The sequence below is a fragment of the Ochotona curzoniae genome, unplaced genomic scaffold, assembly GCF_017591425.1.
Source record: "Ochotona curzoniae isolate NIBS_2020 unplaced genomic scaffold, NIBS_Ocur_1.0 scaffold_3835, whole genome shotgun sequence".
Lineage (NCBI taxonomy): Eukaryota > Metazoa > Chordata > Mammalia > Lagomorpha > Ochotonidae > Ochotona > Ochotona curzoniae.
Window position 1 is genome coordinate 3,252,167 of NW_024467114.1, and position 12,549 is coordinate 3,264,715.

General features: G+C 60.2%; 1 protein-coding gene across 5 annotated transcripts in view; it reads right to left on the reverse strand.

The window, feature by feature from the left end:
• Positions 1–518: 518 nt before the first annotated feature.
• The window catches only part of OGDH (oxoglutarate dehydrogenase), a 49,228-nt gene continuing 37,197 nt past the window's right edge, over positions 519–12,549 (reverse strand). For 4 of the 5 annotated variants that reach the window (XM_040965023.1, XM_040965022.1, XM_040965024.1 and 1 more), the window contains 18 exons: positions 12,327–12,481; positions 12,067–12,213; positions 11,688–11,778; positions 11,179–11,358; positions 9,124–9,252; positions 7,833–8,012; positions 7,386–7,538; positions 6,935–7,037; positions 6,023–6,151; positions 5,781–5,931; positions 5,512–5,639; positions 5,244–5,422; positions 5,062–5,133; positions 4,498–4,626; positions 3,903–3,975; positions 1,794–1,957; positions 1,498–1,652; positions 519–1,419 (listed from right to left, as the gene is read on the reverse strand). In XM_040965023.1, the coding sequence (XP_040820957.1) occupies positions 1,299–1,419; positions 1,498–1,652; positions 1,794–1,957; positions 3,903–3,975; positions 4,498–4,626; positions 5,062–5,133; positions 5,244–5,422; positions 5,512–5,639; positions 5,781–5,931; positions 6,023–6,151; positions 6,935–7,037; positions 7,386–7,538; positions 7,833–8,012; positions 9,124–9,252; positions 11,179–11,358; positions 11,688–11,778; positions 12,067–12,213; positions 12,327–12,481 (2,439 nt within the window). In that variant the 3' untranslated portion in view covers positions 519–1,298. The remainder of the gene's footprint in view (positions 1,420–1,497; positions 1,653–1,793; positions 1,958–3,902; positions 3,976–4,497; positions 4,627–5,061; positions 5,134–5,243; positions 5,423–5,511; positions 5,640–5,780; positions 5,932–6,022; positions 6,152–6,934; positions 7,038–7,385; positions 7,539–7,832; positions 8,013–9,123; positions 9,253–11,178; positions 11,359–11,687; positions 11,779–12,066; positions 12,214–12,326; positions 12,482–12,549) is intronic. The other variant, XM_040965025.1, reaches the window with a different exon arrangement.

The window sequence follows — 12,549 nt, forward strand, 5'->3', positions numbered from 1 at the left end:
CATGGAGCAGCCTGCCGTGGCCCCTACCTGCCACGGGGCTTGGTGTCTGGGTCCTGGTAATCCCCAGTGGCCCATGGGGCTCCAGTGCCTGACTTCCACAGGTGGCGCCTGTGAGCTGGTGCAGGTTACCACCTTACCATCCAAGGGTCAGCCACACACAGCCTTCCCAGTCTGCTGCTCTACCCTCACGCCCTCACAGTTCCTGGCAGCGCTCCTTGCTCCTCACTTCCCCTCAAGGGCAGGCGAGGGTGGTCTGCATGTGAGGCACACTGGGCAGCCACACCTGCCCAGTAAGATTAACCAAGCCTGCCACCTGGAGTCACGGCCTGTGACCTAGTGGCTGCAGCTTGAGGAGCTGGGTCAGACCCGCCCAGGAAGCGCTGCCACCACACTCAATCTGGCACGTTCTGTTGCAGCAACCCTAGTAAGTGGTGCTCTAAGCGAGGCCCCAGCCCTCCCACTCACTGCGGCCTGCACACCTGCTACCCTGGGAGAAGCTGACGCTGAGAACACATGGATGCTGCGGATAACTTAGTTTATGGGTCAAGCCGATGCAATGCAAACATGTTTGTTTTTTCTTAACCAAAATAAATAATCACATCTGTCCCTGTGAAGGTCAAAGTGAGGCTGGGCAGTGAGCCCTGGGCCGCCAGGCCTCCCCCTTCTCCTGCTCCTGACCTGCTTTGGCAAAGAAAAGGACTCATTGCAAGTCTCCACCAGGATCAAGGATGCGGCCAGAATGGGGTGGCAGGAGAGAGAGGGCGGTCGGTGGGACGGAGACGGAGCAGTCAGTGCCCAGCTATGGGCACCGAGGGTGTTGCCCAGAACCCAGGAGTGAGTGGGACATGGCCCCCATGCACGGCCCCGGACCCTTGAGGGGTAGCACAGGTTGGGCCAGATCAGGCCAGGCCACACCCTGGCCACCCAGGCTCCCCTGCAGTGGCCCCCGGATCCCAAGAGGTGGCTCTGAGAAGACAAATCCTGTTCCCAGCAGGAGGCAGAGTCCCGTGGGTTACAAGGGGAGGCGACACTGGATTCCTTTCTTGCCTGAGGGGTGGTGCTAGGGATGGGTGAGGCTAGAGCTGAGGGGGAGGGGACTTCTTCTTGGCCCTCATCCCCCAGCCTGACAGTTGGCTCGACCTGGGAGCCAGGGGGCAGGCGGCACTCGGGCACAAGAGCCTAAATCCTAGCAGGGCGCATCAAGGGCAGAGTGTGGGCACGCTCAGGCACTATTCTTTAGTGGAAAAGCAAAGGGCAGCATGGAAGAGGGGAGTGGTGGCCCCGCACCCCAGGAGCATTTAGGAGAACTTCTTGAACGCATCCAGGTCGAAGGCAGTGTCCAGCAGGCGCTGAAGCTCCGTCAGGTGCGTCTTCTTGTTGCCGGTGGCAGGGGCGGCTGCTGGGTCCCGGCCGGCGTACCTGCCAAAAAGAATGGTGAGGGTGGCAGCTGGCACGGGCCGGGCCTGCTCCCCCAGGGAAGGATGGCCAGGGCCTCACCACACAGGCTTGGCACGGTCAATGGTGGTCCGGAGCCTGGGCTTCACGTAGTCGTAGTAGCCTTGGTTCTTGTGCTCCTCCTGGCACCAGGCCAGCTCGGCGTTCGGGTATTTCTGTACCTCCTTCAGCAGCAGGTCGAAGGGGAACGGTGACAGCTGTGCGAGAGCAGGCTGGTGAGGGGGACGCCGGAGGGCCGGGAGGTGCTGCCCAGCTGGAGTGGGCAAGAGTGACGGTTCCTCCTGGCCCCTGGAAGTTTCAGGGGCCTATAGCCTGGCAGCAGGTATCTGCGCTCTCACCTGCTCAATGCGTGTGATGGCCACCTGCTCAGCCATGCCCCTGGTGGCACGCTCCCGGGTGAGGTCGTAGTACACCTTGCCAGTGCAGAAGAGGAGCCGCTTGACGTTGGTTGGGTCCTGGGCAGCAGGGCCGCTCTCCGGTATCACCCGCTGGAAGTGGGTTCCTGCGAAAGAATGCCCACGGCCGGGCTGGGTTCCTCTCTAGGGCCTGTCCTGCCTCTGCTGTCAGCAAAGCGGCCCCATGATGCAGGGCAGGTCATGCCCTCTGTCCACAGCTTCCTAGGGCTCAGCCTTGGCTGCAACCGCCCAGTTAGGGCTGGCCCGGCCATCAGCCCACGGTGCCTGCCTGGATGTGCAGGGTCCCTGAGGCTACCAGTCCACTCTGTGTCTGCTGTGCTTATGCCAGAGGCTACACTCCAGCTGCCTACGGAAATAAGGTGGAAGGAAGGAAAGGGGCTGGCACTTGTGATGGAACTCCCCAAATCTCCACATGAGGAGGTCACGTGCGCGACCCACAGTGAATGCCTTACATGACGGAGACTGATGCGCAGCTCTGGGCTCACCCACAAGCGCTCAGGATGGCCCCATGTCCCAGTGCCAGGACCTGCTTCCTGGCTCCTAGAGTTGGGGCCCAGCCACTCATGAGAGCACCTGTGAGTGCACTCCTGGCAGGGTGCTCCTGGTGCTGACCAATGGAACTGACAGCTGAGGACAAAGCCCTGCTTATCCAGCCAAGGCCCTACAGCCAGGGACTGATCCCAATAGAGCGACAATGACTGACCTTACAAACTGCTGGGGAAACTGGCTGCCAGCATGCAAAGGCACAGGTGGACCTCACTGACAACAGTGCAAAACATTAATTCTAAAAGGATTGTGGTTGTAGTGCTACACCTAAGAGCTAAACCTCTAAAAGTCTCGGGAGGAAAAAAACAGAAAAACTTGATAAAAATGGACTTGATAATGATTTCTCGGTTACTACCCAAGCAGAGGCAACAGACTCTTCACAGTGCAGGAAAAGCGGAGTTCTGTCTCAATACAGGAAACCACACCCGACAAGGGCCAACAGCCCCAACACACAGAGCCAACTCTGCGACTCAAGCAGTCACTGGGTTCTGAAGTGGGCACACGTTCTTTCACAGCAGATGTCAAAATGACCACTAACACACAGAAGGTGCTAAGATGCCGTTTTCAGAGAAGAGAGAGTCGGCAGCAGGCTGAGGTCATGGTGCACATCCATCACAGGGACAGCCACCAGAAACACCAGCAGGACAGGCACTGCTGGCCAGAGGGCAGGGAAGCCGGCCTGTGAGTGCCGCGGCTGGAGGTAGAGCATGGCCTGGCACTTGCGCAAAAATCTAAAACAGAACTTCTCCAAGCTTCCACAAGACTGCACTTCTAGGTGCAGAACAAAGAGCTGCCGGCTCGCTGCAAGGCCACGCCCGCACGCCCCTGTGAGACACAGCAGTGACCCAGTGTCCACGCACGGTGCCTCTCCATATCCTGGTAATGCAGGACGGACGCAGGGGGGAATTGCTGCCACAGAAAGAAAATATTGCAGGATTTCCACAGTCCCAGGGCAGGGACAGCAGGCAAGAGGGATGGCAGGTGCTCGGGGCTGGGAAGAGCAAGCTGGATGGGAACAGAACCCCAGCCTGGGAGAATTGGAAAGTTCTAGAGCTGAGGGCAGTGCAGGAGGTACAGCCATGAGGGTACTTGGGGCCACTGAATGTCCCAGGACACAGGCACTAGCAGTGCATTTTAGCTTCCATATGTTTTAAGATTAACAACAAGCTGGGGGGAGGGAAGCTCATCTTGTCCTGAGGCCAATAAGGCTTGGCAGCTGGGAGCAGCTGAGCTTGGGGTTCCCGTGAGTACCAGCACATGCTCCCCATGTCCACCCACAGACTTCCAGCACAGTCTCATGGCACGCCAGCTCAGCAGTGTTCCTGCAGCCCTATCTCTGCTGCCATCACTGGGCAAGCAGGCATGGGCAGCAGGGCCGACGCTCACCTGTTCCCCCGAGACCAAAAATGAGGTAAAGCTCTAGGGAAGTTCCAACATGAGCCCGGTGAGCCCATAGAGCAGCAGGGGAGCGCACGTCCCACCCACCTGGGAGCATCTCGTCAAAGCTGGTCCTGGCCTCAGGATGGCGCAGAAGGGACTTGGGAGTGAAGATGATGAGCTGCAAGACAAGAGGCCCTTGGCATTCTACAGACCTGGGGCACGGGCTGGGCTGGGCCTGAGGACAGTATAGCCAGCCCCAGCTCTGCAGATCCTTCCCAGCCGCTCAGCCCTCACTGCCAGCCCTGTCAGGTAAGCCCTTGCCCTGCTTGGCAACTCAGGCAGTCTGCAGGCACAAGGCTATGACAAGGTTCAGCACTGGGACCACCTTGTGCTACCAACCCATGGGCTGCTGGGAACCTGGCCTTCCCCTGGGCCCCTTCCCTGTCTGGCCCCTTCCCTGTGCCCACTCTCTTCCACACAGGGCTTCCTCTCCCAGCACTCAGTACCCCCGACTGCCCTCCTCTTTCTGAGCTGGGGCCTATGTCTGCTTTGTCTTGGGGGCAACCTAGTCTCCTGACCTCAGGGTCCCTGTACTACCTGCAGGCACCACCCAGGCAGCCCAACCAGAGCCCTGCCCTGTGACGGCACTGCAGGCCAGGGTCCCGGGCAGTGTCATCATGGGCAAGGCCAGGCCACTGACCGGCTTTCGGAAGGGCAGCAGGATCTGACGGCGCAGGACATGGAAGAAGTTGCCAGGCGTGGAGCAGTTGACGACCACCCAGTTGCAGTCATACAGCTGGCTGATGTCAAAGTTGTCTTCATTGAGGTTCTGTGTGGAGGGATGGCCAGAGACCGGGCAGCACTGAGCCTTGTGGTGGCACTGGGGGCAACTCCCCGTAGCTCAGCAGGCCCATCCCTGAGTCGCCCACTGCTGGGAACTTCTGCTTGACGCTATTTTAGGAGACCCAGTTCCACCTACAATCAGTTCTGATTTTCCTTAGAGCCCCACTCCCCAGCTGCCTTGGCTCAGCTCCCGGAATCTCAGTTAAATTGCCCCAAAGTGTCCCTGTCCAGTCAGCCTGGGCCCACAGCATGCTATCAGCAACACTGGGGTGTGTCCACAGTAGCTCCACATGTCCCCTTCTCATGAAGGGACTGCAGCAGGCAAAGGGGATCTGCTGCCCCTGGTCCCAGCCAGGGAAAGACCACTAGGGGAGACCCAACGGGATCTGCTCCCCAGCGTTCCTGCCAGTTTTCTGCTCACCGGCAGGACATCTGGGTCATCGTTGCACATCTGCAGGAACCGCTCTGGGCGTGCAGAGGAATGTTCCGGCCCCTAGGACAGACACACGAGTTGGCTTGGGAACTCCCTCTGCCCTCCCACCGGTTCAATGCCTTGCCCTCACTGCTCATGCCATGTGAGGCCAGCACCCAGCCTGGGCTCACCATGCCTTCCATGCCATGGGGTAGCAGCAGCACGATGCCATTCTGCCGCACCCACTTGGCCTGTCCAGGGCAGATGAACTGGTCAATGATGCACTGTGCTGTGTTGTGGAAGTCACCAAACTGGGCCTCCCAGAGCACCAGGGCATTGGGGCTGGCCATGGCGAAACCCAGTTCGAAGCCTGTGGGGGACGGAAGGAGAGCCACGTCACGGCTGTCAGCAGTGGTGAGAGGGGCTGTGGGTGTGGGGGCTGTGGGTGCAGGGGCTCACCCAGCACGCCGTACTCAGACAGCGAGCTGTTGCACACTGTGTAAGGCGCCTGGTTGGGCCACAGGTGGTTCATGGGGATGCAGGTCCTCTTGTCCACGTTCTGATCATGGAGCACGTGGTGGCGGTGGCTGGGGCGGAACAAGGAGCTGTGAGCATGTGCTGCAGCTGCCACAGCCTTCGCCTCGAGCGACCCTCAACGGAGCCTATCCCAGGCAGGACCAGAACACCAGAATGCCCAACTGTTTCCCCAGGCGTGTCCCGAGTGTCACCTGAAGGTGCCGCGCTCCACGTCCTGGCCGCTCAGTCGGATGTGGATGCCCTCCTTGAGGAGTGAGCCGAACGCCATGTACTCGGCCAGAGCCCAGTCCACGGTCCGGTTCTTGACCAGCTCCCCGCGCGTTTTCAGGATCCGGCTCAGGCCTGCAGACACACAGCCCTCAGTGCCACAGGCCTGGCTGCGTGGCGGCTCCCCGGCCCAGCTTCTGCTGAGGGGCCAGCCTGGCCCAGTTACCTCCGTGGATGGTGAAGTTCTCCACGGGCACTGAGCTGGCCACGTTCCCGATGTGTGTGAGGACGTCCTCCGGGAGGCCCGTGGAGGGGCACGACATGCTCCGAGGCTGTCCGTCCAGTGTGAAGAAGCCTGCAGGGGTCGGGAGGGTGGGCTGAGGCATGGCAGCCACGAGCCGGGGGGGATACGCGCACAGCCCACTGCTCTGCCGCCAGCCCAGGTCACAGTGCCTGGGAACCCGAGGCCCAGGGCGCTCTGCCGCCAGCCCAGGTCACAGTGCCTGGGAACCCGAGGCCCAGGGTGCTCTGCCGCCAGCCCAGGTCACAGTGCCTGGGAACCCGAGGCCCAGGGCGCTCTGCCGCCAGCCCAGGTCACAGTGCCTGGGAACCCGAGGCCCAGGGTGCTCTGCCGCCAGCCCAGGTCACAGTGCCTGGGAACCCGAGGCCCAGGGCGCTCTGCTCACCAGCCAGGTCACAGTGCCTGGGAACCGAGGCCCAGGGCGCTCTGCCGCCAGCCCAGGTCACAGTGCCTGGGAACCCGAGGCCCAGGGCGCTCTGCTCACCAGCCCAGGTCACAGTGCCTGGGAACCCGAGGCCCAGGGCGCTCTGCCGCCAGCCCAGGTCACAGTGCCTGGGAACCCGAGGCCCAGGGCGCTCTGCCGCCAGCCCAGGTCACAGTGCCTGGGAACCCGAGGCCCAGGGCGCTCTGCTCACCAGCCCAGGTCACAGTGCCTGGGAACCTGAGGCCCAGGGCGCTCTGCCGCCAGCCCAGGTCACAGTGCCTGGGAACCCGAGGCCCAGGGCGCTCTGCTCACCAGCCCAGGTCACAGTGCCTGGGAACCCGAGGCCCAGGGCGCTCTGCCGCCAGCCCAGGTCACAGTGCCTGGGAACCCGAGGCCCAGGGCGCTCTGCTCACCAGGCCAGGGTGAATCGAGCCAGTGCTTGATGTGCAGGATCTTCTCATCCTTGGACCGGGCAAAGGCTTCCTCGCAGATCTTGTCGTACTTGGAGATTTCCTCCTGGAGGGGCAGGCACGCACGGGACAGCTGCCTCGGCTGCGCACACCTGCCCAACCCTCACCCTGCATCCCTGGAACTCTTTTCCTCTCGTACAGCAGCTGGCTACAGACTGTGGTCCCCTTTCTTGTCCTCACTCCTCGTGCAGCCCTGGGACACGGGGCTCCAAAGCTCTGCCCCATCTGCTTCCCACACATGTCCCCGGGGTGCCTGCCAGAGCTGCCATGGCCATCCACAACGGTCTGCCCGCAGTCTGCCCCACTCCTGACTGAGCACCATCTGCAGAGGTCAGTCTCCCTCACTGTGACTCGGGGCTGCCCCCTGGTGGCCTCCCCGGGAACCAGGACACACCTCATACTCAGGCTGGTTGACCACACCCTGAGCCACCAGCAGCTCCGCGTACTTCTGCAACACGGGCTTCTGCTTGCGGATCTGCTTGTACATCAGTGGCTGCGTGAACATGGGCTCGTCCATCTCGTTGTGGCCATTGCGCCGGTAACACACCTGGTCAGGGCAGGGCCATAGGTGCTGGATCAATCAGCTCTTGGAAAGGAGCGTCAGAGGGGCTGGGCCCCTTGTGGCTCCCTGATCTGCCTCAGTTTACCTTCTTTAAAGTTAGGATCCTGTATTCCTGACACACAGCAAGGTTCCCTGGCTACGAAATGAGAGTGATGGGAGCCCGTGTGGGGTCTGAGGTCAGGAGGGCTCAGGGTGGTCCTGCGGCCCAGCCTGACTCCTGGGCCAGGATGCTGGTGCTGAAGGGGGGGGCACTGGGACCAGCTGCCTGGTGCCACTCACCAGGTCAACGACCACGTCCTTGTGGAAAGTGCTCCTCCACTCGGCCGCGACCTTGCACACATACATCACAGCCTCGGGGTCATCCGAGTTCACGTGGAAGATGGGAGCGTTCACCACACGGGCCACGTCAGTGGGGTACGGGGAGGAGCGGGCCATCCGCGGGTCTGTGGTGAAGCCAATCTGCGAGGAACACACATGGCATCCCAGTAAGAGGCCCAGCAGGCTAAGGCCAACTCAGCTCCTGCCCTGTCTCTGCCACCTCGATCAGGGGTAGCAGGAATTCAAGTACTTGAGGCATCATCTATTGCCTTCCCAAGAGCCAGGACTCAGTAGAACCTAGCAACCATGCGACACACTTCTCCCAAGCATTGGCCTTTTTCAAGAGTATTTTGTTTTTATAACTCCATAATGGAGTGTCTCTGCTTCTGGTCCAGCTTCCTGCTAATATGTATATGCTGGAAGCCAGCAGGTGATGGTTCCAATGCTTTGGCTTGACCCAGCTGTAACTGTTGCAGACATCTGGGGAGTGAACCAGCAGATGGAAAATTCTATCATTCTATCTTTCAAGTGGATGAAAATTGAAAAATTAAAATGAGAGGGAGAAACAAAAAGAGTCCCACTTCCACTCGTTCAGCCCCCAAGTGCCCCAGGTGGCTAGCCTGGACTGGAGCTAAAAACTCAATCCAGGTCTCCATGTGCATGGCAGCAACCCAACTGCCAGGGCCGTCACTGCCTCCCGGGGAGCATCAGCAGCAGGCCAGGGTCAGGAGATGAACGGGGCACTGAGCCCAGGCAGCTCAATGTGGGGATGGTATCTGCCCTGGCACTCTTAAGCACGACGCTCAACACGTGCTCTCACTCACGTGTATAAGAGAGAACAGGGCCCAGCATGGTAGCCTAGTGGCTAAAGTCCCTGCCTTACACGCTCTGGGATCCCATATAGGCACCGGTTCTAATTCCGGTGGCCCTGCTGCCCATTTAGCTCCCTGCTTGTGGCCTGGGAAAGCAGTCGAGGATGACCCAAAGCCTTGGGACCCAGAACCCACGTGGGAGACCCGGAAGATGCTCAGGCTCCTGGCTTCGGATCAGCACAGCAGCAGCCATTGCAGTCACTTGGGGAGTGAATCATCGGACGGAAGATCTTTCTCTCTGTCTCTCCTCCTCTCTGTGTATCTGACTTTGTAAGAAAAATAAGTAAATCTTAAAAGAAAAAAAAAAAAAAAAAAAAAGAAGAGAGCGAACAAACATCACTAAGCAAGCTGCATTGTCCAGGCACAGGGGCCGGAGTCACCTGGTTGTTGACGACCACATGCACGGTGCCGTGGGTCGTGTAGGATGGCAGGTCACTGAGATGGAAGGTCTCGTACACGATGCCCTGGCCAGCGAAGGCGGCGTCCCCGTGCAGGAGGATGGACATGACCTATGGACAACAAGGGAGCTCGGATCCACCAAGTCCCAGCATCCAGCCCCAGGGCAGGCAGAGGACACGGGTGGCCATTCGAGACAACTTCCCACTTAGAAAGAGGGTAGCAGGGGGTACGTGGACGGCAAAGCCAAACCCACCCCAACACCTGCCGCCCAGGCTCCGTCTGCTTTGACATGCCAGACTCGCACAGGAGCACCAGGGGCTGCCCACAGGAGGGGAGCACCGCCCCAAAGCTCCCCCTGGCCCAGGGGCTGCCTGGTCACAGCAGCCAGCATGGGGCGGGGTGCTCTGGCCTGCATTTTACTTCTGTGAAGAGACACTGTACGCTGCTCCCCACCAGGCCCGACGGTACAGGCCAAGGGTTGATCTGTCACCCCTTTATGCTCCCTCCCCTCTCTGCCTATGCACCCACAGAGGGTGCAGCTGCCACTCCTGCTGCTTCTCTGGCTGTCCTGACCCTGGGCATCCGCCAGCCCTCAGCAGTCACCTCGCCCTGGAAAGCCTGTTTCCTCTAGCAGAGGATGGACGTGCGTCTCCCTCAGGACCACACACGCATGCCACTGACAGCACCAGCGGGCACTCGGTCCCTGAACGTGTGTCTGTGATTTCTTTATCTTTGATAAACATGGCAATCAAAAACACTCAAACACAGGCCCACATGTGTGCTGTTTTGGCAGACTAAGCCACAGGCACTGCATGGCCTGCTACCCTGGCGCTGTGCTTGCTGTAGGCGAGCGCTTTCCAGCCTACTCCTGTCTGCCACAATCCCAACAGGGACCCTGGGTTGCAGCTTCTTGTCAGCACTGTTCAGGATCATAACATCACAGGCAAGGCAGTGGCCGGCAGCTTAATGTCCACCCCGACGGCAACAGGACCCTCTGCTGTTGCCTGTGGACAGGCATCACTAGGGCAGATGTCACCGAGTCCGGTCGCAGGTTATGGGACCTACGTCGCAAGTTTGGAAATAATGCAGTTTCTCACATGGGACATCCGTGAGTGAAAACCCGCCCACTGCAGGCACGCCGGAACAGCAGCAAGGAGAGCAGGCAGGGGCGGAGGCTGCTGCGAGCCCTGGCGGGGCCCTGGGAGGGAGGTCTGGGGCCAGGGGGCCTAGCAGCTTTCTCTGACCCAGGGACGGGGCTTGCAAGGTCCCTGTGCTGGCCTCTGACCAAGGACCCAGGTGCTGCCCTTCTGGTGGCCTGCAGCACCCTGCATTGTTTGCTCTCGGTCCATTCCTGCCCAGGCGCCTCCAGCACTGCAGCTAACCTTTGTCACAGTGCATTTCTGCCCATGCTTGTGAATGTCAAGGTCACCAAGGTTTTTGCCATCTCCTGTGCCATTCAGCCCCCACCCTATGCAGTGTGGCAGTGGGGGTGCTTCAGGCATGTGGATTTGGCTCTTGTTCCAGGAGCAGTCCTGGCCAGGTCTTCCAGCATCATCCGTGACCACAGAGGCTGCCTGACCTCACACAGCCCAGGCCTCACCCCACAGCAGCGTCTGCAGCCGCAGCCCTGGCTACAAGCTGAGGCTATAGGGCCTTCCCCTCCCTGAGGAAGGCTGTCCTTCCCAGGGTCTCGACACTGCTCTGAGACCCAGGGGGCAGCTTTCTGTGCTCCAAGGTTCCGAGCACAGCTAGGCCATTCATGCTGGGGCTACTGGCTCTGCATCTGACACAGATGCACCAGCTCTGCCTGGCCCTCTTCTGCCCAAAGCACCTGCTGGCAGAGATGCTCAGCGGAGGCTCCGAGAACAGCAGGAGCCTCCCTATGCCTTCAGCTCCCTCACACCTCTCCTTCATAAACATGTCCTGCTCTGTCAGTTAGCTGTGAGACAGGGTGAAGGCATGGCCCACTGCACTGTGTTCTGTGGAGCACTCTGGGAACATGAGCCAGAGGTCTGCCCAGGATGCCCTGGCCTCACCTTCTTCCCCTCGGTGTCCCCGCAGTAGAACTGCTCAGCTTTGGTCTTTCCCATGACCACAGGGTCCGCGGCCTCCAGGTGGGATGGGTTTGCCACCAGGGATAGAGTGATGTTCCTGTCGGTTACTCGGTTGATCCTGCGGTGGTACATGCCCAGGTGGTACTTGACATCTCCGGAACCCTGGTGGTGCGAACAGTAAGTGGGTCCCTGGTGGGCGGGCTCCCTCGCCCTGCAGCCACTCAAAAGGGCAGTCCCCAGGCACAGGAAGGAGGCCCATTGGCCAGAGGGGACAGCTTTGCCAATGTTCCGGGTTACAAGGAAAATGGTAGCTGCCCAGGACGTATGCGTATGTATGCGAGTGTGTGTGTGTGGGGGAGGTGTCATCGGCTGCCAGGGACATGTGCATGGGGGGTTATGTGTATTAGGGGGAGGGGAGGCTCATCTCATTGGCTGCCTAGGACACTGCATGGCGGAGCTATGTACATGTGTTGCGGGGAGTCGGGGCGTACCTCATCAGCTGCCTCCAGCTTGGAATCAAACTGACAGAAGATCTGCTCGAGCTCCTTCCGGATGACGTTGGCAAGCACGTTCAGCCGCCCCCTGGGACGGAGGTGAGTAAGCGTGGCCCTGAGCCTGGCCAGGAGGCCCGGGCCACACACAGGGTGGCGGAGCAGAGCAGGTACCGCAGCACTCTGTACAACCCTTGTTGTAGCTTGTGCCCAATGAAGCCCTGGGGTTTGTTTCTTTCAAACAATGCAGTGCGAGGCCCACATGAGCCTAAAACACACATGACCCTGGCAGTGACCACATCTGCAGAGCTATCCTGGGGCAGGGGTGCGGGGAGCCCCTAGGGAGCTCACGGCCGGCCGTGAGCATGCGGGGCTGTACCTGTGCGGCATGCCCATGATCACGTAGTCCACGCCGTTCTCACTTGACTTGTCGATGATGGTCTTGAGTGCGGGGATGAGCACCTCGCAGCCTTCCAGCCCAAAACGCTTTTCAGAAGACCACTTCCTCTGCAGGAACTCCTCAAACCTGCACAGCAGACAGAGCACCCTGAGGACGGGTGCTGTGGCCCTGGGGCTGGGCCTACCCGCCTGGCTATCCTTCCCACAAATGGTTGTCAATGTGTGCCAACATGCGCACACCTGGTGGAGCGCACAAGACGGGCCAGCAGTGTCCGCTTCTCCTCATTGGTGAATTGCATGACCCCGGGTGTCTCGAATTTCTGCCGGATCCACTGGCACTGCTCCAGGTCATTAATGAACATGAACTCCACCCCGATGTGCTGGCAGTAGGCCATCTGTGGCATGCAGAGGAGAGGGCATGGTCAGTAGGGCCGGGCAGAAGGATTTCCCCCTGTAACACTCC